At 39.7% G+C, this 25,444-nt stretch overlaps 3 protein-coding genes across 4 annotated transcripts; 1 reads left to right on the top strand and 2 right to left on the bottom strand.

Moving 5' to 3' along the window:
- Window positions 1–1,323: 1,323 nt before the first annotated feature.
- LOC120724522 (ADP-ribosylation factor GTPase-activating protein 2-like) lies at window positions 1,324–9,084 on the top strand. The gene is made up of 11 exons (XM_040016750.1): window positions 1,324–1,425; window positions 2,501–2,554; window positions 4,006–4,058; window positions 4,245–4,381; window positions 4,749–4,880; window positions 5,488–5,616; window positions 5,721–5,873; window positions 5,968–6,094; window positions 6,239–6,326; window positions 7,603–7,727; window positions 7,821–9,084. Exons 2-11 carry the CDS (start codon window positions 2,509–2,511, stop codon window positions 7,839–7,841), a joined length of 1,011 nt encoding a protein of 336 aa, XP_039872684.1. The 5' UTR covers window positions 1,324–1,425; window positions 2,501–2,508; the 3' UTR covers window positions 7,842–9,084.
- Window positions 9,085–9,996: 912 nt separating this feature from the next.
- LOC120724520 (peroxisomal membrane protein PEX16-like) lies at window positions 9,997–22,298 on the bottom strand. Of its 2 annotated transcripts, none has more exons than XM_040016748.1 (11): window positions 22,022–22,297; window positions 21,772–21,807; window positions 21,156–21,232; window positions 19,791–19,924; window positions 18,982–19,082; window positions 18,521–18,601; window positions 17,397–17,546; window positions 15,916–15,988; window positions 14,347–14,466; window positions 13,799–13,863; window positions 9,997–10,701 (listed from the first exon to the last, which is right to left on the bottom strand). In XM_040016748.1, exons 1-11 carry the CDS (start codon window positions 22,152–22,154, stop codon window positions 10,643–10,645), a joined length of 1,029 nt encoding a protein of 342 aa, XP_039872682.1. In that variant the 5' UTR covers window positions 22,155–22,297; the 3' UTR covers window positions 9,997–10,642. The 2 variants fall into 2 exon arrangements, 1 of the variants encoding a protein (XP_039872682.1); XR_005693950.1 differs by lacking the exon at window positions 9,997–10,701 and adding an exon at window positions 11,832–12,631 and having other exon boundaries at window positions 13,719–13,863; window positions 22,022–22,298.
- Window positions 22,299–22,533: 235 nt separating this feature from the next.
- On the bottom strand, window positions 22,534–23,956 carry LOC120724521. The gene is made up of 2 exons (XM_040016749.1): window positions 23,782–23,956; window positions 22,534–23,404 (listed from the first exon to the last, which is right to left on the bottom strand). Exons 1-2 carry the CDS (start codon window positions 23,853–23,855, stop codon window positions 22,561–22,563), a joined length of 918 nt encoding a protein of 305 aa, XP_039872683.1. The 5' UTR covers window positions 23,856–23,956; the 3' UTR covers window positions 22,534–22,560.
- Between the last annotated feature and the right edge of the window lie 1,488 nt (window positions 23,957–25,444).

Here is a 25,444-nt window from a genome sequence, read left to right as displayed (position 1 = left end):
AGACTTTTCTAGTTAGTCTAGACGTTTAGTTAGTGTTTAGTTATTTGTTACAGAAGAGAAACTTGCTGTGTCTGTATGCACCCCGTCTCCTGCTGAAATAATACTTACTATAAATTCCACTGTTTGGGTCTGTGTTTCCACAAGCCCCGCTAGTTTAGAGACTTATTCTCCGTTTGCGTTTGTTTCACGTGTCGTGTTCAGCGTATGTCAAACGTACGAAACTTAAGAGTCACCAAGCTTTGTATCTGTGACAGAATTGTTTTTGAAATTTAGTTATTGAAATTATTATTATAATGATTAAAATTATTATAAGCTTTTGTGCCTCATTTGGAGAAAAAGCTCGTGTGTGTGTGTGTGTGTGTGTCAAACTCATTGTTAAAGTTCAAACAAAAGCATTTGAGTAACTAAAGTGTTGAGTTTCACTAGTTTCAAGACTAGTTAATAAGACTAGTCTTCTCAAGACTGGTTTATAACTGCCACGTGGGATTATTACAGTTCATCATTACAGTCAGCTTATAAAATATATGTTGTTGTTGTTGGTCAGATTTTAAGTGTTTCTGATTAAACAGTGAACCACAAATGATTTGTGTATAGTTTAAATCTCCTGAGTGAAAGACGTGTAGATTTAAAGTTACAGGCTTAAGTTGCATCCATTCTTTAAATTTAATGACATTTATTTTTCAGCCTATTAATGACTGGAACGTTGCACCATCCTCTGAGCCAGAGCAGAACGGAGCCACTCTCACCCAGGCAGCTGACGAACACAGCTGCTAAAGGCCCGGATGGACACCCGTAAGTAAATGAATCTTAGTTGTCAGCGTGCATTGCCAGGTTCTTGTGTTTGGTGTGCTTGCTACCGTGCAGACACGCAGACTTTGCAGCTCTAATAGCTGTGACTAAATCTAATGTGTGAAAAGGTGATGGATGAACGAGTGTTACAGGTCTTTACTTTGTTTATTTCAAAGAGCTATTACTTCATTAAAGACACGTCCTGGTTTAGTTTGGTTGGAACGTGCCAATAGTGATTAGTCCATCTTACCTGGAACTGCTGATGCCTTTGAAACCAGTGGGAATCACAGTGCTTCTGCATTTTGGCTTAGTTTTTGTTAATTAAAATAATAAAAGTTATAAAATGAAGTCAACACAACCTCACATGAACAACACCACATTATACACAGTATATTTTTATTGATGTCCTGATATTAAAGCCTTAAAATGGAAAGTGGGTAAACGTCCTTTTTCACATGACTGTTTATTTTCACATTGATCCTGTTTTGAATGCAGCAAATAAATACTAAGAAAAATGCAGTAAGTATGTCTGAAAAATTCTTTTGTTGCTTCAACCTTGTTTTGCTTTTATCTTTTTAGAGCCAGAGGAAGGACCCAGCATTGATGGTTTGAGCACATCACCCAAAGCTGCCATTGGTGAGTGCATTAGCTTCACAGAGCCTCTGTCCTTCTGTAACTGCACAGCTGTTATCTGTAGTTTTTCTTTGTGTTGCCATTTATGTTTCTGTGTATAGATACTTCCCTTACTCTGCTTCGACTGTGTTTATACTTTTGTATCCATACATCCTTTCGTCTGTGTGTTCCTGTGAAGACTGTCCCACTTTCGAGTCGTATTATTCACATTCATTCATAATGATTAGAATATTTCTGTCGTACTGTGAGGCTGGTTGGGAGCTACAGTGGGAGGAATCCCAGGTTCTTCTAGTCGACATGCACAAGTGTCCCTGGGCGAGATATTCAACTTTAAATACCTCCTGATGCATCTGTCAGAGTATGAGTGTGTGTGGTAGTTCACCTTTAATAAAGCACAGTATCAGTAGATCTGAATGGATGAATCAGTGTTCCTCAAAGTAGAATCGTGCAATAGAAGTACATCCACATTTACATAGTGGGTCATTCTCCACTTCAGTTCAACTCAGTTTTATTTCTTTGGACAACAAAACCATCATTAATGTGCCTTATGTAAGGTACAAAACCGCCTGAGCCTACAGCTGCATAATGTGGGGAAGGTTGAGGGTCACCAGGGGCAACACTTACTATGAGCTTTATCAGAAAGCAAGTTTTCTAAGCAGAGAGGCTGTGGGCCTCCAAACATGGAGCAGGTTCCACGTGAAAGCTGAGCCTCCTGTTCTAGTAAAATGATGTTGTGAAGTCTTTAAAATCATTGAGAACATGAAACATTTTATCTAATATATTAATTAATATTCTTGTTACCAAGAATCATGATCTCATAATTGAATTATTTGCGAGTACAAACTAGTATTTATATTAAGTAGCGTATGTCAGAAACAGTATGTGGCTCTTATGGGAATCTTGTTTTTGTTGAACTGCATATTAAGAGTTCCTGAATTTTAATGAATTAATTTTTCTCCTGATTTGACTTATCACTTCTGTATGCTTCTATCGAGTGTGCATATCCACCACGGGCAGTGTAATGTAATCTGGAACATGAGCATTATGACTGTGCTGACTGGTTTGTCCTGCTCTTTAGAGGACTCCATGCGTTTGTCATCACGTGAAGGATGGACACCTCAAGGTGATACGTGTGGGTTGTAGTTTGCACCAGCTGCTTTCTAGCTCAGACGCATGGTTTTTGTTGCTTTTATTGACATCTCCTCAGTCACCTCTGTTTCTCCTACTCTGTCATGTAAACAGTATCAGCTCACTGGTCTTATTTGTACAGCTGTTCAACAGATACTCTTTGACAAGCATAAAGCTCTTTATTGTGATTGAGTGAAACTTAATTCAAAGTTACTACACTGTGCAAAACGACTACGTACTTTGCCAAGCTGTTGAGATTGTCTGTGTCACCACCGTAATGTGACTGAAAAGTAAAGAGTTTCCTAAATGTCTGTAATGATAGTTTGCTCCCTGTCACTCTGAAATTGTTACCAGGATGTGTAACTCTGCTGAGGGCAAAGTGGCTGACTAACATTGGCATTACTGAACACGATGTTCTTGCTGGAATGCAAAAAAGCTGGTTTTGTGAACCTGAGGTCTAAGTGCTGTGGTGCGGTGCCTTTAACTGAGCAGAACGCTTTTGCTGCACTGATTTCTTAAATTTGTGATTTAGCAATTAAAAACCTTGTGAATGCTGTTTCACTGCAGAAGCATCTTTCACCAAATGTAGGTTGGTTTTCCAGAGCTAATGAGCTTTTTTAACCTTTGCTTTGGGCGGCCAGATGAAGCTGTTTTCGTGCATACTGAGCCCTGAACTCTGCAGATTGTCTGATGGAGCTAAATGTGAGAAGTCAGTTTCAATTTGTTTTATTTATACAGCTATGAATCACAACAACAGTCGCCTCAAGGCGCTTTGTATTGTAAGGTAGACCCTACAATAATACATGCAAAGAAAAAAACCCAACAATCATATGACCCCCTATGAGCAAGCACTTTGGCGACAGTGGGAAGGAAAAACTCCCTTTTAACAGGAAGAAACCTCCAGCAGAACCAGACTCAGGGAGGGGCGGGGCCATCTGCTGCCACCGGTTGGGGTGAGAGAAGCTCACAGCTCCAGCTGCACCATGTTGGACTGCAGCTGGTGATTGTAGTCTCCATTCAGTTTGAAGCATCGGTGAGCTCAGAGTACTGGCACCAGTTCTCTGTGACCTGCTGTGAGTTCTAGTCAGTGGCAGTTTGCATCCGACCTGTAGAGGAGTACGAGAGCGACTGTCTCCAGTGGGAAGGATCAGAGCTAGCTGGACTTTGAAACAGCTGAGGGGATTGTCCACTGAGTAAATTATTGTTGTTAATGTCTAAGACGCAGAAGGATAAAATTACAAATGAACTCAAAATAGAACTGGATGTTCCTCCTGAGTAATGTTTGTGTGGGAAACGCCGTTCTAAAACTAAACAAAGGAATATTTCCAGGGGAACTCGGACAGTGTCCTGCCCTGATTATTCCAACATTGTTCGGAAGTCATGAGTGAAAATATCTCGAGAGATAAAATGATGTTGTAAATGTGTTTCAAAAAGACATTGTCCCATGTGTTACAGATCTGAAACCTTCTATCATTGGGAAAAAGAAGCCCATGGCAGCTAAAAAAGGGGTGAGTCAAACCACAAATATTTCATTGTTTCTCTACCACATGAAGCTGCTGAAAAAAGCTCAGGATTATTTATTTTCTAACATGATAAAAAGTTAGTATCATGAATTTTCCTTCACATTCCCTCTTCTGTGAGTTATCAGCTTAAAGCTGAGGACGCACTTTAACCACGTTTTCCTACTGATGCAGCTCGGTGCAAAGAAAGGTCTCGGTGCCCAGAAGGTGAGCAATAAGAGTTTCTCAGAGGTGGAGAAGCAGGCACAAGTGGCTGAGAAGCTGAGAGAGGAGCAGGCCGTGGAGGCTCAGAAACAAGCCGAGGAATCCATGTAAGAATAAGAGAAAAAATACTCTCTTATTTTCATTCATCTATTTTTTTTTAATGCTAAGCCGTTTTATTCTTTCCAGCCACACACCTCTATGTTTTACGTTAATAAAGTAGCTTTGCTTGAGTCACACACAGCCAGCAGTAAATGGAAGAACAAACAGAATCAGTGTTCACAGCACGCTGCATACTCGTTATTTAAAACTTTGACCTTGTTTTATGAACATCCACCACAGTAAAAGGCAAAATAAGAAAAGCATGTAATAAAAATTAAGTCAAATGAATGAATGTTTAAGATGGATCTTTTGTACGTTTTTCCCAATAAAAAAAAAAAAAATCTAATGTTTAAAATTCTGTTCTGACGGCTGCAGTGTTGCCTCGATGCGTTTGGCCTACAAAGAGCTGGAAATTGACAGAAAGATGGAGGAAAAGAAGCTCCAGAATCTGCAAGGCAAGAAAAAAGAGCAGGCAGAGAGACTGGGCATGGGTTTCGGCAACAGGAGGTAAACACATTTTTCATTTCAGTTTCAGAATTTAGCTGAAGATTCTCGACATATAGGATGCAAGAAAAATGCAATATAGTGTAGCTTATAGCAGGAGATAAGAGCGAAGGATTACCACTTGAAAATGTTCATGTGAAAGACCATCTTATAAAGTGCTTCCAGAGGAAATGATGAGGGACAAAATCCTCGCTGCTTGTTATGTGAAAAATCTGAACGTTATTTGAAACAACTATGTGCCCTGAGACTTAATTTGGCCTTAATGTGGATTCTTTTGTGATGTTTGGTGCAGTTTTCTTGTTCTTTGGGGCTTTTTTTTTCAGCAGGAGATGAATATCTCTAACAAGTTGATTAGTTCATATTTGCACATCTTAATTTTTAAGTGAAATGTGTGTTTAAGATTATACAGTATATGCATATAAGGCAGCCTTTTGTTTGGTAATGTGCTGGAAAAGCTTGAAAATGGACCTTGAAAGTGCTTAAAAAGTGCTTGAATTGAATTTGAACCTTGATAATAGTTTTTGCTCATAACACAGGAAGCTAACGCAGAATAGAGGAATGCCAATTGTTTGTTAGGTCTGTAAATGTGAGCATTTATTTCCTGTTGCAGTGCCGTGTCACATTCAGTGATGTCAGAGATGCAGGTCATCGAGCAGGAAACGCCCGTGGGAGCAAAGTCCTCTTCTCGCTCCAAGCTGGAAATGTTTGATGAGCCTGGTTTCACCTCTGGACCTCCAAAGTACGCACAGAACCCACTTATGTATCATGGATTCATTATCTACCACAGAACATAGAGAGAACTGAGTGCACTCCCTTAATAACCCACTGTGTTTTGCATCTTAGATACAAAGACAACCCATTTACAGTGGGAGACAGTTTTGGATCCCGGTGGGATACTGAAGGAGGAACTGCCTCTTTCACCACCTCCTGGGCACTGGAGAAAGATGACCCCAAGGAGGAGGTCACCATCTCTAGTATCCAACCAACTGGAGAGCGGTACACACATATTCACTTGCCAAATACATACATGTCCTTTAGCTTCTGTCTAAAGCTCTCAGCTCTGACGCACGTTCTCAATGCTTAAACTCAGACTCCCCAGCAGAAGAAAAGCCGACGTCTCAGCTTCAGTTTCCGAGTCAAGTGAGGCCAGGCAGAAGTTTGCCAATGCAAAGGCCATCTCCTCAGACATGTTCTTTGGTCGGGAGAGTAGTGCTGAGGTGAGAACCTTCTCGTCTTCATTTCACTATAAAACAGTTCAAATCTAGGGCCTCTGTAGGCTTGTAATTAACATGTCACCTGTCATCTGTTTACTATGTTCTGTTCTTACCTCATGGTTGACCTTTGTTTCATCTTTCTCTCAGTATGATGCAAAGACGAGGCTGGAGAGCATGTCTGGAAGCACTTCCATCAGTTCAGCTGACCTGTTCGGAGATGGCAGTGACCACAAAGGTAAACGTTAACCAGCAGTTCTTATAATGTCAAAGTTCATTTACTCCTCAGCGCTCATCTGCACTTTTGAGCTTCCTCTTCTAACTTGTGTTTACAAAACTATATATTACCCTACGTGAAAATAGGGGAAATAACTAATATGATTCAATGCAGAGTGGTGTGTACTCACATAGAAAGCAAAGAAACACTTAGTGGTTCATGGGAATCCCTCAGCAGCCTGCACCTACTGCAGCATAACTAAGGGAGGATTCAGGGTCACCTGGTCCAGCCCTAACTATATGCTTTAGCAAAAAGGAAAGTTTGAAGCCTAATCTTAAAAGTAGAGATAGTGTCTGTCTCCTGAATCCAAACTGGAAGCTGGTTCCACAGAAGAGGGGCCTGAAAACTGAAGGCTCTCCCTCCCATTCTACTTTTAAATACTCTAGGAACAACAAGTAGGCCTGCAGAGCGAGAGCGAAGTGCTCTAATAGGGTGATATGGTACTATGAAATAAATGTAATTATTTATTTATTTATTATTTATGGGATTCAGATTTTAATCTGGATTTAACAGGGAGCCACTATATGGGAGAAATCAAATCAAAATATCGCATATGGACTCGACAGTCTCAAACCCCACTGACACTGGATTATTGCGTTAAATCTGCAGAAAGGGTCTGTATCCTACACCTTTGGGGAAGGTACAACTACCTCATTGGCAAATGCGATACGTGTGTTTGGCAGTAATGTTGATTAGATCAAGGCTGATACCTTGGTATGAGATATTATCCTTTATGCTTAAAGAAGAGGCTTCGCACATGAGCGCACGAGTACAAATGCAGACAATGTCGGTGTGGATGAAAGCTGTGCTATTCTGCTTTAGTCCCAAATAGACAGCTGATTCTCGCTGAAGATGTTAAACCTTCATTCTATCCCCTCAGCCTCCTCGTAGATGCACATTTGGTACAAATTCGTTCTTCAGAAAGCTTGACCTCTGACGTCAAGGTCACTGATTTTCGGTGGATGCACCTGTGGTGTGAATTCAAAAGTCTTGGCTCACCTCATTTTCAAGTTACTGTGATGCTGCCTCAGGCTGAGTGGAAAAAATGATATATGATGACCTCCAAAAAGTTAGTGAATAACAAGAGTGGGATTTCTAACTTGAGCCACGGATTGCTGCATGTAGAGGTGAAGTGGCCTACGGTGTTTTCAGCAGAATCACTGCCGTGTGAAACCAGCCTGACTGATTTGGATGTGTGAAAAAGTCCCGTCTGATTAGACTTCTCTGCTCCTCTCAGGAAGAGCCTCAGGCTTTGACAGCGTGCTTCCCTCTGGCTCGGACATCGCTCAGTTCAAACAGGGAGTCAAGACCGTTGCGGGAAAGATGGCTGTCCTCGCCAATGGTGTCATGAACACGATCCAGGTGAGACTGGTCCACGAGACAGCTGCTTTATTTCACTTGAATCCTTAAGTTTGCTCATACTTCTCCTTGTTTTTGTGTTTATTCCCTCCTCAGGACCGCTACGGCTCCTACTGAGCAGCATCGACCGGTGGACCTGTGTGGAGCCAGACAGCCTCTTGACTGACACGTGCATTTGGATGGAGAAGATGGGACGAGACATGGACAGCAGAAAGTATTGCATGGGAAAAGAAATGTCCGTCACGTCCGTCCTCCATTATTGACAGTTTGAGACAGTGTTTTCTTCTCTCATTCTCATTAGCAGACTCTTTAAGTTTTCATGAGCAAAGCCGAACGTCACAGGTTGTATTCTTTTCTAAACCAGAGTTTTGTTGTAATTTACTGTTTGGAATACTTTGGTCTTAGATTTTCAAAATGATGCCAGAGTTCATTCTGCTTTATTTTATTCCTTTGCAGAAGTTGTTTATTTCCATTCATATAATCAAATATGTCATGCTAGTTTTTGTTTTATTGTGAGATTTAAAAAAGAGGCAGTATATATTTTAGTGTCATTTGAACAACAATCGCAAACAGTGCTGCTCACTTACAGTGGCACTTGTCCACAGTTTGTTTTCTTCATAAAGCACTGACTGATTTTCAACTCTTTGAGTTTGGAATTATGCGTTTCTGTCTGCGTGAAACATGGAAGCATCACATTTTTGATGTGCAAGTTGCTATGGTTACATGCTGTGTTTGAAACAGATTGTGCAGCAGTAAATCCATCATTCCCTATAACAAACTTCCAGCGTGCAATACTGGGAATTAGGGAGGGTTAAATCCAACTCCAATAAGCACTGCAGACAGAATATGCTGTCCCAGCTCAAAACTATAATACTGTATTGACTATGCATCTCCACTCTGCCACCTTCAGCTGTGTTCCACTTGTTTTTGCTTGTTGAACCTGGAGTCTGCTTTGATTTTTGGAAAGCTTGTATCTTTTAAGTTCACATATTCAGTTTTAAATAGAAAAATGATCCTCGAGTATTTAACTCGAGGCGAGGAATTCTCTCTAAATTTCACTGCCATGTACAATGCAGTTAAATACAGTGAACTTGAACCATGAAGATTCACCACGCTTGTTCGTATCCCATCTTGTCTCGTGTGTTCAGGGCAGACTTTACGTTCAACAAGTTTTGGAAATTGGATAAAATTCAAAAGTAGTTATTATTATTTTTTTCCTCTCTCATGCATCAAAGTGTAATTTTGATCACCCCGTGTGTGCGCCCTTCCCATGGTAAAAACGTGGGGCGATAGGATGAAACATTCAAAACTATTTATTTGTAGGTTACAAAAAGAAACAGTTAATAAAGATCAAAAACCTGCTTTGTTTTCACTGACGTCAACTTTCTCACAAACACCCAAAGCTAAACCTGTGGTTGCTGCCGTACTAGATTTTACTCTGTTCAACATTCACACATTTTTATATAAAAGCAGACTTGAAATGAAAATGATCCAAAAGTGGAAAAAAAAGTGGGGACGCCCCACAGATTTTAATGCAAAGAAATTGAAGTCAGCCTATTTCAGTCCGGCAACTCAAACTGTGCTGCAGGCTGTAAACATGCAGTTTGGACTGGACAGCCTGGTTCTGCTGTTGGTGTCTTCCAGTTAAAACTGAGTACTTCCTTCCTCAAACACTTTCTCATAGGGAGCTGTGTGATTGAACTGTCTAACATTGTAGGTGCTTCAGTATCAAACACTCTCAGGTGAGTTGGTGCTATATAAATAAACCTGAATTAAAGTGAACTGGTTCTGGTACAAGTGATTTAGCTCCCATCTTCCAGCCCTGGAGGTTATTGTTTGGTGGGAACATGATTACTGTACTGTGGATATGAATCCATTCTGTTTGTGGAAAATCTGAAGAATGACCAGAACAGACATCTTGTTCAATGCAAGGTTTATGCTGTTGTATTACAAGCTCTAAGCCTTATAATTGTTTTTAAACTACTGTTGCTTCAGCTCATCCTTAGCGTACGTAAGTGTTTGTTAGCTGACTGTTACTATTAATCACACAGTTTGATTCAAATGTTATAAATAATCAAATTTCATCACTGTCTAACTGATATCTATCCATGTAATTAATCATCCACATTTCACCTAATTACAACAGGGTTGACTTTTTTTTTGCTTTCCACAAAAAGAAAAACCTGCTGAATTTATCATCTGTGGTTTTATTTCAAAGTGTTGCTTCAGTGTTTGTTTTTAAATCTAAAAGGTAAAAAAAAAGCTGGAATAATTCAGATTTGGGATTTTAATGTTGATTAGAAAAAAAAGAATAAGACCACAAGAAACAGGAACAAATGCAGCTAACCTCAGACTAACCTGTCAGTCGGTTATTCAACTGTAATTTTGAGCATTTGGAAATCTATAAATTACCAAAAAGCAAGAACAATAATAACAAATTATATTTGTGCATGCAGACTGTCAGCAAATGAGAGCAATTGTGTTGAGTTCATGTATTATGAAGACATGGTTTGCTTTAACCTGTATAACGTGTAGGCTAGCTGTATTTACATGGCTCCACCTTCCTCTCTGCAGCGAGCTGCTGAAATACATCATCTGTTATTGACAGATAAAGCAGTGCAATGATGGGCGGAGTTCACAAAGAGATTCTGCTATAAATCAGGCTCAGTGTGTCTACACTGCAAAGATTTAGGACATATTTTGTGCACCAAAAAACTTGCTGAGCGCTGGGATTTTAATTATAACTGTAATGATTTCATTTTTGTCCCTCACTGCAGGCCAGTCATTTCCAATCATTTTATCTGATTTCTGAGGAATTATTGCAAGAGTCTGTGTCTCTGTTCCATCCTGGCAACTGATGGGTCCTTTGTGCAGTTTCTCCAGCTGATTAGCAAACATCAAAGATCCGAGTGCAGGTTTTAGCCCCAGTTGTAGAAGTAGATCTTCTGCCAGGTGGGGAGATAACCCATCAGAGGACCTGAACACAGAGACAACACAATCAAACCCAGCACTAATAGTTCATGAAATCATGTATCATATGGTGGAACAACAGTGCCAAAAAAACAAGAAAAGAAAAAGATCTCTCTCCGTGTATCCATATATGTGTACATGTATATATGCAGGAAGGAGTGTGTTGCTACAAAAATGGAGAGAAAAGGGCAATTAACAATGGAAGAGAGACAGACCATCATAACTCTTAGGTCTGTAGGTCTGTCCGACAGAGAAACTGCAAAGAAAGTCAAGGTGTCAGTGAGTCCAGTTTCCTCCTCCTGCACTCAGAAACAAACTGACAGGAAGTGCAGACCCAAAGACACGACTGGATCAGAGGACACGTTTCTGTGTGATCGGCGGCTCACAGCACAACAGCTTCATCGCAGCTTAACAGAGGTCGTAGTAAGAAAGTCTCAGTCTCAACTGTGAAGAGAAGACGTTGAGCTGCAGGTTTGACAGGACGAGTTGCAGCAATATAATTTAAAAAATACATTTAAAAACAGGCCTGGGAGCGCGAGGGACTGCGCTCCTCTGGACTCTTTCTTAATAATAAACTCTGCCTGTGATAAGTAACGTGACGGTACGTTTTAGAAAAAATAATAACAAATAAAAGTGAATTATCATATCATATGTATAACACTGTAATAATGTATCGCAGGCATCACCTGTGATTGGCCTACCTGTGAAAAGTAACATCTCATAAAACTTTACAGTATTAGAAACAAAACTGAGGACAACCTCTAAAGAAAGCAGCTGAAAGAAGAAAACATATATATGATAATGTGATTACAGTGGTTTTTGAGAGAAGATGGTATTAGAGATAAAGTCAGATGGATCATCTGTGGCAACCTCTAAATGGAGAAGCCGAGAGAATAAGATAGATATGATAATGCAGTTTCAGTGGATGTTACTGGATTTTTAGTGTCGATGCACATTCACGTGACTTTCAAATGAAGTGGATTCTCCCACATGTTAACTCAAGGTTCATACACCTTTTTCAGGGTCAAATTCAAGCACTGTTTAAGCACTTTCAAGGTCCATTTTCAAGCTTTTCCAGCACACTTCATATAAACTTAAAACACACATTTCACTTAAAAATTAATATGTGCAAATGTGAAGTTCATTCATTCAAAACTAACTGTGAGATGTTTGACTACATTGCTGTCTGGATTATTGTTACAGTCCTGAATGATCAGCTTTAAAGTGTTTGTGCTAATAACACCATGTACAGTAAGACAGGCATGGAGAACAGCCCTGACGGGGAGGCTTTGAACAGATGACACACTCAGTTCAATTCAACATATAAGACTTTAAGAACGCACAAACATCGACCTAAAATCTATTTATTCAGTCCATCACCTGTCATAGAATCATGTCAAATAATAATGTATTGTTCATCTCCCTTAAATAAACAGGCAGCCTTAAAGTATGAAACATTCATATACAAAAAACACATATACATGTGTCTGTCGTCTCCGTGGCTGATAGAGCCCCACAGGCCTCAGTGTGAGCTTGAAGCCATTCATAATGTTTAAGTTGTTTAATGTGTCGGTGCTCACGATAAACAGACTTTGAATGAAAGCCGAGGAACTGCCCATATGGATCAGTCTGTCATATTGCTATTATTTCCCCCTAAGCTGTTGCCAAAGACACCAAGTTAATAAAATCTAAGCATTTTCAAGGATTTCAAGCACCCGTACGAACCCTCTAAACTCATCTAAACTCATTTCGTCTGTTTCAAATTAAAGAAATCATTTCACCTGATTATTTTAGGCAATTTCAGGTGACAGTCTCATTTCTCTCTCACACGCACAAATGTTTACAATACGCATTACGAAGTAGAACTCTGAAATGCATTCAATTTTCAAAAGCTGCTATTTTTTAAAGTCACAATTTCAGTTGTTCTACAAACAGCTTTAAGACTAGGGGTGGGTTTTAATAATCGATTCATCGATTAAAATAGATTCTGGCTTGGATAACGTGATATCGATTCATGAAAATCCTGAATCGATTTTTTAATATAAATGTATTTTGCCCAAAATTCTAGAATCTCAGGTGAAACGTCACAAAATTTCAACAACCACCAAACAGCTAAAACAGTAAATGAGAGCAGGAACACGGATTCTGCTCAAAGACGTAAACACACAGCTCGACCCGCCGACGGATCAGAATCAGTGAGATGTCGCCTTTCTCACCTGATGGCACGGACACGGTCGGGGCTGAAAGCCGGCGGCGCACTGATTCTGATGTTTCGGCGGGTCCGCGCTTTGTGTTTGAACCAGCAGCAAAAGAAGATCCAAACTTCGCTTCACGTAAACATCATCATGGACTCACTCTGACTTTTGCTGTTTTGCTTCCACCACGATAAAAATCACACTTCCTGCACAGCTCTCTCTCTCTCTCTCTCTCTCTCTCTCTCTCTCTCTCAGAACAGTTTCCCGTCTAAAAATCTGTTTTCTGCATTATTCGCTTGCTTGTTACGCACAAGTCTACCGCAGTTTACAGGCTGTCGGCCGATGTTTTTTTTCCTTTTACTTAATTTACTTAATTAATAACCTAATTTCTGCTGTTCAACAGGCTTCTGAACAAATTTAAACTTTTTAAAATTATACAATGCAGAACGCTTAGCCGTGTTTCTAATAAAACTGCTGTAACTTCAGAGGTAATGTTCATATGTTGATTAATGGTTTTCTTTCGTTTTTGATCTACTGCAGAATATTTTTATAAAATCCAGGCAGGAAAATCACCTTCATGTCTTTCTGTGTTTTATCTTCAGCTACTTTGACACAAAGGCCTCTGCTGTGATGCTCACACCTTTGATAAAGTCTGGAAAGTGTCAGCTTCCTTTTTATAGATACAAAAATATGTAAATGTACTGATCTGAATTATAATATTTCTGACTGTCTGAGGCAAAATTCAAATCGAATTGAATCAAATCGATTCAGGACCTTGTGAATCAGAATAGAATCGATTCTAGAAATCAGTGACGATACCCAGCCCTATTTAAGACGTCTAAATTCTCGACCGTTACAGCAACGTAAGGCAACATCGTGCATGAAGAATGAGCACACGGTTCTACTTACGTGCCACAAGCCCGACTCCTGGAACATGATCAGCCAAAAGTCTGAGCAGGAACAGAATCTTTTCCCTGCACATGAAGGAGTAAAAAGTAACACCGTTAAAAGACCAGTGAAGGAACAAGAATTACAATACTGTGCAAAAGTCACCACCAGCCACTCCTTTTATTTGGGGAGGTGGGTGGCTTCAGGAAGGTACTGACAGGCTTCCTGCTCCTGTAGATGAAACACGAAGCAAACCTCGTCTAATATGTACCACCAGCTCCAGTTTAGGACATCTGTCACCTGTATTTGTCTGATACATCCTTAGTGCAGGGGGAGGGAGAGGCCCCTATACATCCGGGCCTTGTAATGAACTAGGTCACCCAACTGCAGCTCACCCAGCCCAAAGCCCCACTAAACCAGGCCGGCAGGACCCATCAGGCCCCACCCATCAACCAGCTACAAGGGGACAGATCTACAGATTGTACAATTATTTATGTCATCCTAATTTTAACACTTTTCAGAAGACGATATAAAACCGCTGAAAACACCACTTAACCACAGATACTTACTCAGAGTACTTGTCATAGAAGGGGGAACGCAGAAGGTAGTAGAACAACAGAAAGGCTCTCCTCCTCATCTCGGCCCTCTCCCATCGATTTTGAAATTTGATGTCGCTGAGCGCAGCGAAGCTGGAAGAAACAGGACAAGCAGCTGAAACGACTTCACGATCTCCTCTAACACTTCGATGCCTCACAGCACACATCCTGAGCTGCTGCTTCATGTTTGTAACTCATTGTTTACTTGTCTGGATGATTGTCCCTCCTGCAACAGTTACTGTGACATCCAGACTTTGTTCTTCACATTGTGATGTAGATTTTGTTATAAAACAAGTAAAATGCTCATTTATTACAAATTAAAACTGATGGATGAAATTATTTATTCTAATTAAGACCAGTCCTGCTGTGACTTGTATGCAGTGTTGGTCAAGTTACTTGAAAAAAGTAATCAGTAACTAATTACTGATTACTTCCCCCAAAAGTAATCCCATTACTTTACTGATTACTTATTTTCAAAAGTAATTAATTACTTAGTTACTTAGTTACTTTTTAAAAACACGATTTACAACCTGAAGAGGTGATAAAGCGATAGCTCTTTCAGCCCAATTCTACTTTTTCTACATAATCCATCATACAAAATGTAATCAAATGGAAAAGTCTCTTTTTAAAACTTGTTTTATTAGTTTTAATCTTTTAACTTTATGCATCAAGCAAACATTTAATTATATGCAACATTCTCTGACTTGAATAAATTAGTTTAACATTTAAACCTATTTTCTGCACATTCCAGCACATAAAATAAAATATTTTTTGTGTTTACACTCAGTCTTTCAAATAGATGCAAGTAAAACACAGCAGAAAATAAATAAAGTCAAAGACTAGCGGTCCTGTTGCTCTATTTTCACCTGTAAAGCAGGAGTGGGGTAGGCGGAGGTTTACCCTGGTGCAGGTGTGCCGCAGCGGTCAGTGGAAGGATACGCGAGTTTCTCTGAGTTTCCCATCACGTCGTTGCGCACTCGGTGCTTGCTCGGAAGTTTTCTTCCCACGCACAGCGGACACTAATGTTTTTGTCACTTTTTATGGAATCAAACTCAAAGTAAGGTCAGTACTTCCACACTTTAAACGCTGCACGCTCATACTCTCTCCCACAATCGATATATGATCCATTGTTGATCTGCACACAGCTGTTGTCACGAACGGCGCACTCGCTTACGTCACTGTCGTGAGACATTCTCGCAATAAAATCACGGTTTTAGTAACGCAGTAACGCAGCGTTCCTACGGGAAAGTAACGGTAATCTAATTACTGTTTTTGCAATAGTAATCCCTTACTTTACTCGTTACTTGAAAAAGTAATCTGATTACAGTAACGCGTTACTGCCCATCTCTGCTTGTATGTGACACAATATAAAAGGTGGATGTATGTGTATTTGGGTACTACGCAGATTGTTTGTTTGGTTATTGTCCTGTCTCAACGCCATCCTCCACCCGCACACATTTTCCTTCCAAGATAATAATTAATAAGTTCTTATTTGATAATGAAGTAGCCAACTGGAGGACTGCAAAAGAGGAACTCGCTTACCTGGATAGTTCAAGGACTCCAGAGATAAGCCATGGCTTCCAAGACTGTTTTCCAAAGAGTCCAAGGCAGAGTACTGCAGTTGGGAAGAACTGATTTAAGGAAAATTATAATAACTTCCCACAAGAGCAAAGTGCAGCCATCTGTAAATGGAACTTTATATGAGGCCAGAAAGTCTGAAAACCTTGACCTGTTCCAGGACTAAGTACTTAACTGCTTCAGACTGATTCTCACTGCTTATAAGACGCACACTCTGGCTCGCAGTCTGCCATCTAGAGGTGACGGTGATATTGCAGCTTTCTGATCCACAGTGTATTTCTGTCAAAGCTGTGGTGGTTTCTATGGAAGCCCGTTTCCGCCACTAAAAAAAAAAAAAAAAAGCTAGTATCCATAACTCGAAATTTCGAGTTATTTTCTCGAAATTTCGAGTTATTATCTCGAAATTTCGAGAAATATAACTCGAAATTTCGAGTTACTTTTCTCAAAATTTCGAGTTAGCTCTGCCAATCAAAAATATACGTGAATGAGGTCGCTTTCTTGTTACCCGGAAGCATATGGCGCAGGACCGCGCACTCAAAAACGGATCCCAACAAATTAAAGTATGTTTGCTGATAGTAACACCATGGGATTCAGCTAATAACACAGGGATTTCATCATTTGTGAAGCCAGGCTGAAAACACTCAGCAATCTGTGCATTCACGACTGGATGTAATACCGGTAGCTTAGCTGTAGCATTTGTAGCTGAGGGCTTCAGCTTCCGGGTAACATGGAAATGACGTCATTCACGTAGATTACTGATTGGCAGCGCTAACTCGAAATTTCGAGTTGCTTTTCTCAAAATTTCGAGAAAATAACTCGAAATTTCGAGAAAATAACTCGAAATTTTGAGTTATGGATCCTTTTTTTTTTTTTAGTGGCGGAAACGGGCTTCCATAGGTTTCACAGCAAAGTGTCATTTTAAAAATGTTTTGAACTGTTTATTACTGACATGACAAATATGAATGGACATGAAGGATGTATAAAAACGTTTTCCACTGTTAAAAAACAGAAATGTTCAAAGGCTAAGAGGGAAAGATGGCATTTGTGATTTTAAATAAATAACACTGGTCCACACAGAGGATGCTACAAAATATGTTTGTTTTTAATCTTCTCTAAAATATTATTAATGCAGTGCAGTTAAAATATCTGCTCTTACTCCAACTGTAAACTTCACACTGAACTTTCTTGTTCGAGTGTCACCAGTGGTGTGTTTGTCCTGAGGTACACGCTTTGGCTGTAAACGTCATCCCCACCTCGTTAACTGCTCACCTGCCTCAACGTAAGAACAGCAAAGATCCCACTGAAAGCACAAAGTCCAGCTGAACAGAATCAAGCTTCTGGGATTTCCTTACCTGGATGATTGAGCGCGTTTTAAGAAATATCAGGAATAACAGAACTTTTGTTTAAACAGGTATGGCAACACAGAGAGAGGAAGGTAAGGATACAGTGTGCCAGGGGCCGTCCGATGTACACAGACTCAGCAATTGTCTCTTGGAGCCCCAGAGGTGTTGGTTGGCTGTTGAGTGTTTCCTTTAAGCTGCTCCTTTGCTTTTTGTGGCTCGGTGCTCCCCAGAGCCGGGTCTGCAGCGAGGGAGCTGCCACATCACCAACACGGGACAGGTCACGCACAAAAAGCACAGAGTTAGAGGTGCATCTTTATTCCGCCTCCTGACACTCGCTCTACAACATTTGCAGATTTTCCTGTCTAACAGCAAAGTAAAAAAATAAATGAACAATGTCTATTGCTTTAATCTACAGGACAGAATGAAGTTCATTAAAGGTTTTAACATGAAGACATTTGGTCACTTTTTTGTTTCAGTTACAAATTCAAATCAACATTTTTGAAAACAAGCAGCAAACAAAAGAAGAAAAAACTGTTTTTGTTTCTTTTTTTCTTTTTAGAGTTTACCACAAAAAAGTTCAGGAATACTTCACATAGCATTGTATAAGTGTTTACTGCTAAAACAGCTGACTATCTATGAACAGGTAATGCAATCAGCCAGTTTTGTAAACCCCTTAAATTAGAGCTGAAAGTCAGCAATTCAATCAGATCTTGAGGACATATTCTCGAGGAGACTTGTGGGGCTAAATACAATAACCCAAGTTCTGTCTGAATTTATAAGAATTTAAAGTCTGCCTACACAACTTCACCACCCCATACATCACATTGATATATAGCAGAAAACTGGCCAGACAACAGAAGAAGCTGAATCACAGTCGTTTATATGCACGGTGAAGATGTTGAAGGAAAATTCAAAATGAAATAAACATCAACATCTGGGACAGATAGAGGGGAACAACATGGAATGGATAAAGCATAGTGCAGTTTAAGAACCCCGCTCTTAAATCAAGTGAGGAGGTGATATGAGCTAACAAAGAAGCTTAAGGACAACCTGGTGCTAGTTGGCATTAAGAGATTTCTCAGAAGCCGGCCTTTGTTCAGACAGAAACTGGATCTTTTCAAATACCACACCAGCTGAGTACCACAGGATTTGGTTTTAGGCTTAATTGTCAGGCAGCTTGAATCTTAAGAGGTTAAAATGTTTTAAAGAGTTTAAGCCAAACTTACCACTGCCGAGCGGCCTAATGACTCGTCCTGACCTCTGGCCCACAAAGCAGGTGTCTTCCTGCTGCTCTGTGTTACTTTCATCTATAGAGAAAAGCGTTAATTTAGCCTTCACGCACAAATCACAGAGCAGGAAGTGAGAAATGTCATTCGTTTGTGTGCTTTAAGGAAGGATTCATTACTTTTGAGGGAGTCTCTGAGCTTTAGCATACAAGAAGCGCTGCTAGCACGTGTTTACTTTATCAGGCTCTTGCCTTTATTTACTTATTTAGCCCAAGTTACTCAGTTAGTTTCAGCAACTGGGCTAAAATGCTCCCTGCAGCTCACAATAGAAATGCTAACAGTCAAATGTGACAGGATTCTGGAGCCATTATGAATTCACATCTGATTTTACATTCTTCAATTCAAAACAAAACGTCTCACAGTCATTGAAGGTGCAGGCCATTTTATAAAAGACAACTGACCTTCACCAGCAAAGTCTCCACCTCTGTCAAGGGGGATTATGGGAGGTGAAGTCTGGATGCCAGATTTGTACCACAGAAGAAGCACAATCCGAAAAACTGCCCTGTGAAGGAGTCACATAAAATGTCTGTAAGTTCTCAGTCATCCAGGTCACGGTGGTCTAAGGAGCTCGGAAAGAAAAGCGACTGGACTCATTAAAGTTTCTTGACGATTTTTCACCGCTCATCTGAGAAGCTTCTTGAAATGTCTTCACTTTAAGAAGTCCAGTCGCTTTTCTTTCCAAGCTCCTCAGAAGTCACATAAAAAGCATTTAAAAACTATTCACAACTTAAGGATTTAAAAAAATAACAATTATAACCTTCAACATCTGGAAACAAAAATCACAAATAAATCTAGAGAAAACTTCAAAGAGCACTTTGAAAAGCGTAGTCTTCCACCGAGTCACTCCCAGCTACTCACTACAAGGCCAAAAGTATGTGGACACGCAATGAATGCTAAGGTTCTTTGGAGTTCTTTTAAATTCATGATGCCAAATTTAAAACCAGTCTTTGTGGAGTCCTTTGACAGCTACACTGTCATGTAGAAACAACCACAAAGATGGAACACCATTTGTCTAACACAGACTATATTTTGTGCCTATGCATTAAAGCAATAGGCACAGAAGGAAAGCTATTGTCCTCTTTTGCAGCTCCTTTTGAACATGTACAGTAACTTTTCCATTTTCCAAAAAAATAACTTAAAATGTAGCCTGTGCAAAGTCAGTATCAGTGTTTTTATAATTTCAAATTAAAGTCAAGTTTCCAAGCCATACTTAAAAATCTGAATAAGTCCAATGACAAGCCATCGTCCAACTTCACCCCACAGCTTACAGGCCCCCATCTCCAGGAAGACCTCCACATACTCCAGCACAGACAGCCACGTCAGGAGCCTCTGTTGAGAGATGGACTAGAAACACCACAACACAAAGGATGGACGACTTATTAGATGAAAAAGGATGAAACCCTCACTTCTTCCCAGAACAACATCCTGTGCACAGTTTCTTTAGTCTTTGTATAGTTTCTTTACTGAAGGAAACCGTACAGTAAAAGATGGATGCAGCCATGCTGATGTTAGCCATTGGTTTCTCAGCCCATCTATTTGAGCCTCAGTGTTAGTGTTTTGGTTGCCGCAATGTTAGTTTTAAAAACCAGAAGTTAACATATTTGGAAAACAGGGTGGAGTGCTACGTCCTCGGCTCACACTAGCAATGGTTACCAAGCTGCATTCTGAAAGCCGTACAGAAGGAACAGGCAGGCACACTGCTACTCATCACAAGCCAAGCTTCTTGGATGAGCTTTAGCACAATTTAATCACCCTTCATATAGTGTTTATGAAGGGAGTACAAAAGTATAAAGACCAAAAACTACTTTGTACCAATCTGGTTTAATGATCATTTGATGCCGGGCATTATGGAGCCTTTGGAATCAGCCTTAAGCAGCTACAGCTGGATATTCAGACACATATTTAGATGAAAAGGCCTGGCTCACAGTCTCCGCTCTAATTTATCCCAAAGGTGAGGTCAGGACTCTGTGCAGGCCAGTCAAGTTCTTCCACACCAAACTCACTCATCCATGTCTTTATGGACCTTGCTTTGTGCACCGGTGCGCAGTCATGTTAAAACAGGAAGGGGCCATCCCCAAACTGTTCCCACAAAGCTGGGAGCATGAAAATGTCCAAAATGTCTCGGTATGCTGAAGCATTAAGAGTTCCTTTTAATGAAACTAAGGCGCTGAGTGCTTAAAAACACCCGCACACCATAATCCCCCCTCCACCAAACTTTACACTCGGCACAGTTCATCAGACTGCCACCGCTCTAGTGTCCAGTGGCAGCGAGCTTTAAACCACAGAATTCAATGGCCTGATGGGTAAGTGAATACTTTAGCAGTACAGTGTATTTGTCCTATTGTGCTCTGGTAAATCCTATAGGGTCACTAAAACTATAAAAACTGATCATGGTAACAATAGACTAAGACCATAAGTTTATTTAAGCATCTCTTTAGAATTTCTAGTTTTTATTGCTGCACCACAAAGGACAGCCATTTCAATTTCACTGCACTCTTCTGCAAAGAGAGTAAATGCTTTTCTTTTCTACTGTACTGTGAGAACTGATTTTTGTTTGAATGAAAGCAGAGCTCACCACAGGGAAGGTACATCTCAGCCCTTTGCGCAGAATGTGGTCATTGAATAGCACCAGGAGATTGGAGGCAGAGTACACTACAAAGGTAAAAGATGACGATGAAAATATTTGAATAGTACACACCTATATACAGTATGTTCATTTGTGGACACATAATGCTTAGAAAACTGAACAGAATGCATAGTGATAATATAACCTGTAAAGTTTCCTCACCGCTCAATGTTAACATCAAATTATAGTCCATTATTATTCTCAAGTAAGTATCCTGTAATATAATTAATCTGCAAACCATTTATGTCCATTATGTAACTGAGGAAAAAAATATTTCAAAAAGTTGTATAATGCTAAAAATAAATAGATGTTTATTTAGTTTCGTATAATGTTTTGGCGCACAGGCTGGGAGAGGGTCACCATTCTCCAATCAATGTAAAACAGGACATAATCTGGGATGTAAGAGAACATGATGCCTCTCCTGAGATCTCTGAGCCTTCTGGCTTTTCACAATTTATGTATTCATTCATATTTCTTCATTCACATGGCAAACTCCTACTAATATATAAGGCGTTGATACAAGAAAGAACTAACTAGTCTGTGTTGGTCCTTAACATCTACTTACCTAGTTCAGATATTTCATGGGAATCTGTAAATCTCCCTGCAAAAAACAAACAAAGAAAACATGCCGTCATTCATTTTGCACTGCACGAGCACTTGTAGCTAGTGTTGCCGAGCTAAAGTGAAACTAACAAGAGATCTGGAGAGTTCACCTCCCAAAAAACAATCATAAGTCCAGTTGAGCTTTTGCATTACTTCTAAACAGAGAACCGTAATCCCATCACACTGTATATAAACCTGCTTCTGCGACTGACCTGCGAGCAGGTAAGAGAGAGTGCGCACGGTACTCTCCAGCTGCGCGGTGGCAGCTGGGTTTCTCCTCACATACTCGGTGTAGCGCTCATAAATACGCGTCACTTTGTCCAGATACTCCTTAACGTGAGACATTTCAGCTTTCTCTGAAAGACACACTCTGCATTTAACCGCTGTGCTCACAACAGACCAGCTAATCTACTTGTGTGACTTCTTACTCCTATATTCCAAAAGTATATCGTAAACGTCCGCTTCTTCTTCTTCTTCTTCTTCCGCCTGCCATTGCTTTTTATTGTCTGTTGGCAAACAGCGAAACGGTGCATTACTCCCACCAACCGGTACGGAGTGTGGACCGAAAAGTATTTTTGTTTTTTTCTTCTTCTTTTTTTTTTTATTAGTAATATAAACATATAAACAAAATGCACCATATATTACAGATTCAGAGAATAGACATTTCTTATATATTAGCAACTTTCATACATAGTGAAAATAAAATATAAAGATGGGGTCACATAATTTAACAAATTATTAACTCACTAAATCAAAATCTTCCATAAAGGAAACAAAAAAAAACAGCCTTTTTCTTTTGAACTAAAGTCAAAGATTTAACCAACAGGTTTAAGTCGTTTTTCCAGTAAGCTAGTGTTGGTTTAATCTTAAAAAAGCGACATTTATGTATAAATTGCTTGCACAAGATTAATAACACACTAACACCATAATTAGCTTTCTTTTCTTTCAAAAACACTCCAAACATTATCATATTTAAGGTAAATGGGGTAATTTGAATCCCACTGGAATAAAGCCAGGTATGAAAATCCAACCAAAATATTTGTATAAAATTGCACAAAAAGAATAGATGGTCCAAATCCTCCTCTTCTGTTTCACAAAATACACAATTACCCGTCTCTATTTTGAATCTATCACTAAGGAGTCTATTTGTCGGGTAAATTTTATTCAAGATTTTAAATTGGACTTCTTTCCCTTTAGGAGGGATAGGGAAGGTGATATAATCAGTTCTTATTTTTTCAATTTCTTCCCTTTGGAAATCTTTTAATATGTAATTACGTCTAAGTAAATTTGGAGAATAAAGACTCCTTAATGAAGATCTAAGAAACTTATTGTTGCATTTAACATCACAAAATCGAATACCATCTATATATAATTGCCTTAACTTGGGGGAGATGTCAGAATATATTATATCATTTACAACTATGTTTTTAAGTGACAATGGAATGGATTTTATAACCCGATTAAATTTACTTTTAGAACATTGGATATTAAACTTTTGGCAAAAATCTTGATGTCCTAGAACATGTCCTTCCTCATCTACAAAATGGGCAATTGCCCAAACACCTTTTGATAACCAATCTTGGATAAAAATAGATTTTCTATCACCGCGGAAGCACTAGCTGGTAGTCGGACCGTACGCGTGTCTTAGTGCAGTTGAACATAATCCACAAAGTCCGCTTGTAGTCGAAAAACAAACAGGCAAACATTTATTTCCACAGTTTTGAAATACAGTGATCCATTTGAATGTTCCAGTACACTGCAAACACGGTAAGAAACTGTTTTTCTCCACAGCTAGTTAAAGCCCCCGTAGCTCCACACTGCCTGTCGCGAACCCTCCCCCCGTGCACAGTTACCGTGTGTTAAAGGAACAGTACGTAAAAATTAAATAAGGCAAGAAAAAATACAATTTAACTGTAAATCTTACGCTAAACAAATTATAAAGTAAAAACTGAAATTCCCCATTATCTTACACTTTCTGTTCATCAGTATATATCTATTGTTCCAAATTGGGCTATTATGTGGAGTGAAATTATGTTTAAATAACATTTTCCAATAAAGAAGGACCTGTTTATGGAATTCAGAGAGTTTAGCAGGTAGCTTAGTAATTTCAAAGTCACACTTTAGGAGAAAGTCGATACCCCCCAGTGTGTTAAGGACCTTACTTGGTATAAAAAACCAAATGGAGTGTGGATTATTTAGGAAGGATTTTAACCATTTAAGTTTCAAAACACCATTCATTATATCAAAATCAATTGCGTTTCCACCGCCTTCAATGTATGGTTTAACCAAATCATCTTTAGATATATAATGGCACTTATTCCTCCAAATAAAATTAAAATTCAAGCTATTAATTGTTTTAATAACTTTATTCGATATTGATAAAGAGTAAGCTGGATATATAAATCTAGATAAACTATCCATTTTGGTTAATAATATTCTTCCAAAAATTGTGATGTCTCTTTGTAACCACTTATTTAAGATTGTCTTACATTTGTCAACATTATCTAAAATATTTACTTTTTGTGTGGACCGAAAAGTAAATGTCTTTCAATATGATCCAGATCAGAGGATTTAACCATCACTGTACCGAGGAGGAGGTTTTGGAGTTGAACTTGTCAGCACCTGACACTCCTGTTAGTGTAATATAAGATGTTCAACAGTTTCTTCGTCTCCACAGTAATTACTTTTCCTGTACTGCGTTTCCATGTTATAAATAATGTTCTGTTTAAACTAGTGTGCCCACGTCTGAGTCTAATATGACCATCCTCTCCTGCTCCTTCCTGTTTCTCATTTTTCATAGATTTTCTTTGAACACATGAAAGGCAGTCCTGTTCGTTTAATAATCATCATCGGTGGATGTCGCATAAAAAGTTAGGACGCGTGCCAAAGTCAGGGGTTAAAAGTGGGACTGTGTTTTTTGTTTTGGGGGGTTTTGCCACAACACCAGAATGACTGCAGGTGTCCCTAAGTTGCGGTTGTGGTACTTCAGCATGTACCTCTAGTGAAGAGGAGCATAAAGAGAGTGAGATTTTTTTAAGTGGCAGGTAATTTCAAATATAGCATTTCTATCAGCTCAACAAAAATCAGCCAACACACAAACTGTTTGTGTGAAGTTTGTCTCACAGGTCCAGCTGCTGCATCTCACAGGGAGAGAGAAAAAAGAGAGCCAACTTCACTCAGAGATGGAGAAAGCTAGGAAAGACAGGACAAGACGGGAAGAAGAGAGGTCAGATCTAAAGGTAAGGACTGATAAGTGATGTTTGATGAACTGGAAATTTGAAGCTTAAAGAACAGTGTGTGACTGGTGCACAGTAGCCGTGGGTTCATGGTCAGAGTTAGGTTAGATCAAGTCAGTAGCGGTTTTTGATACGGGCGACACGGGCGGTTGCCCGGGGCGGCATCACGGGCATCAGCAAAAAAATAAAAAATTGCTCGTACTCATGCTGCCCCGACGTCAGCCAGCACATATTGGGAATGGCATCGGCACCGATCGGTTTTCTATCGCCCATTTGCTGGGAGTAAGGGCGCCCTCTGTTTGCGAGGTGCGCCTGCTGCTTGCGGCACAGGGAGGAGAGGGCGGGGCGGCGGGGGATTCTCTGACCGGCTGGAGCAGCATCTAATAACCAACTCGCAAA

The sequence above is a fragment of the Simochromis diagramma genome, unplaced genomic scaffold (assembly GCF_900408965.1).
Source record: "Simochromis diagramma unplaced genomic scaffold, fSimDia1.1 OVJJ01000692.1, whole genome shotgun sequence".
Classification (NCBI taxonomy): domain Eukaryota; kingdom Metazoa; phylum Chordata; class Actinopteri; order Cichliformes; family Cichlidae; genus Simochromis; species Simochromis diagramma.
This window is presented reverse-complemented; position numbering and strand designations above follow the sequence as displayed.

Bases quoted from the DNA above. Each gene is read 5' to 3' on its own strand.
- LOC120724522 (XM_040016750.1), top strand. From the start codon at position 2,509: ATGCGTTTGTCATCACGTGAAGGATGGACACCTCAAGGTGATACGT. The intron at 4,382-4,748 runs GTAAGAATAAGA...TGACGGCTGCAG, and splicing joins AAACAAGCCGAGGAATCCAT to TGTTGCCTCGATGCGTTTGG. The intron at 7,728-7,820 runs GTGAGACTGGTC...TTCCCTCCTCAG, and splicing joins GTGTCATGAACACGATCCAG to GACCGCTACGGCTCCTACTG.
- LOC120724521 (XM_040016749.1), bottom strand. From the start codon at position 23,855: ATGTTATTTAAACATAATTTCACTCCACATAATAGCCCAATTTGGAAC. The intron at 23,405-23,781 runs GTGTAAGATAAT...CGGTGATAGAAA, and splicing joins TATATACTGATGAACAGAAA to ATCTATTTTTATCCAAGATT.
- LOC120724520 (XM_040016748.1), bottom strand. From the start codon at position 22,154: ATGTCTCACGTTAAGGAGTATCTGGACAAAGTGACGCGTATTTATGAG. The intron at 17,547-18,520 runs GTAAGTTTGGCT...GTGATGTGGCAG, and splicing joins CATTAGGCCGCTCGGCAGTG to CTCCCTCGCTGCAGACCCGG. The intron at 15,989-17,396 runs GTATCCTTACCT...TCCCAACTGCAG, and splicing joins CGGACGGCCCCTGGCACACT to TACTCTGCCTTGGACTCTTT.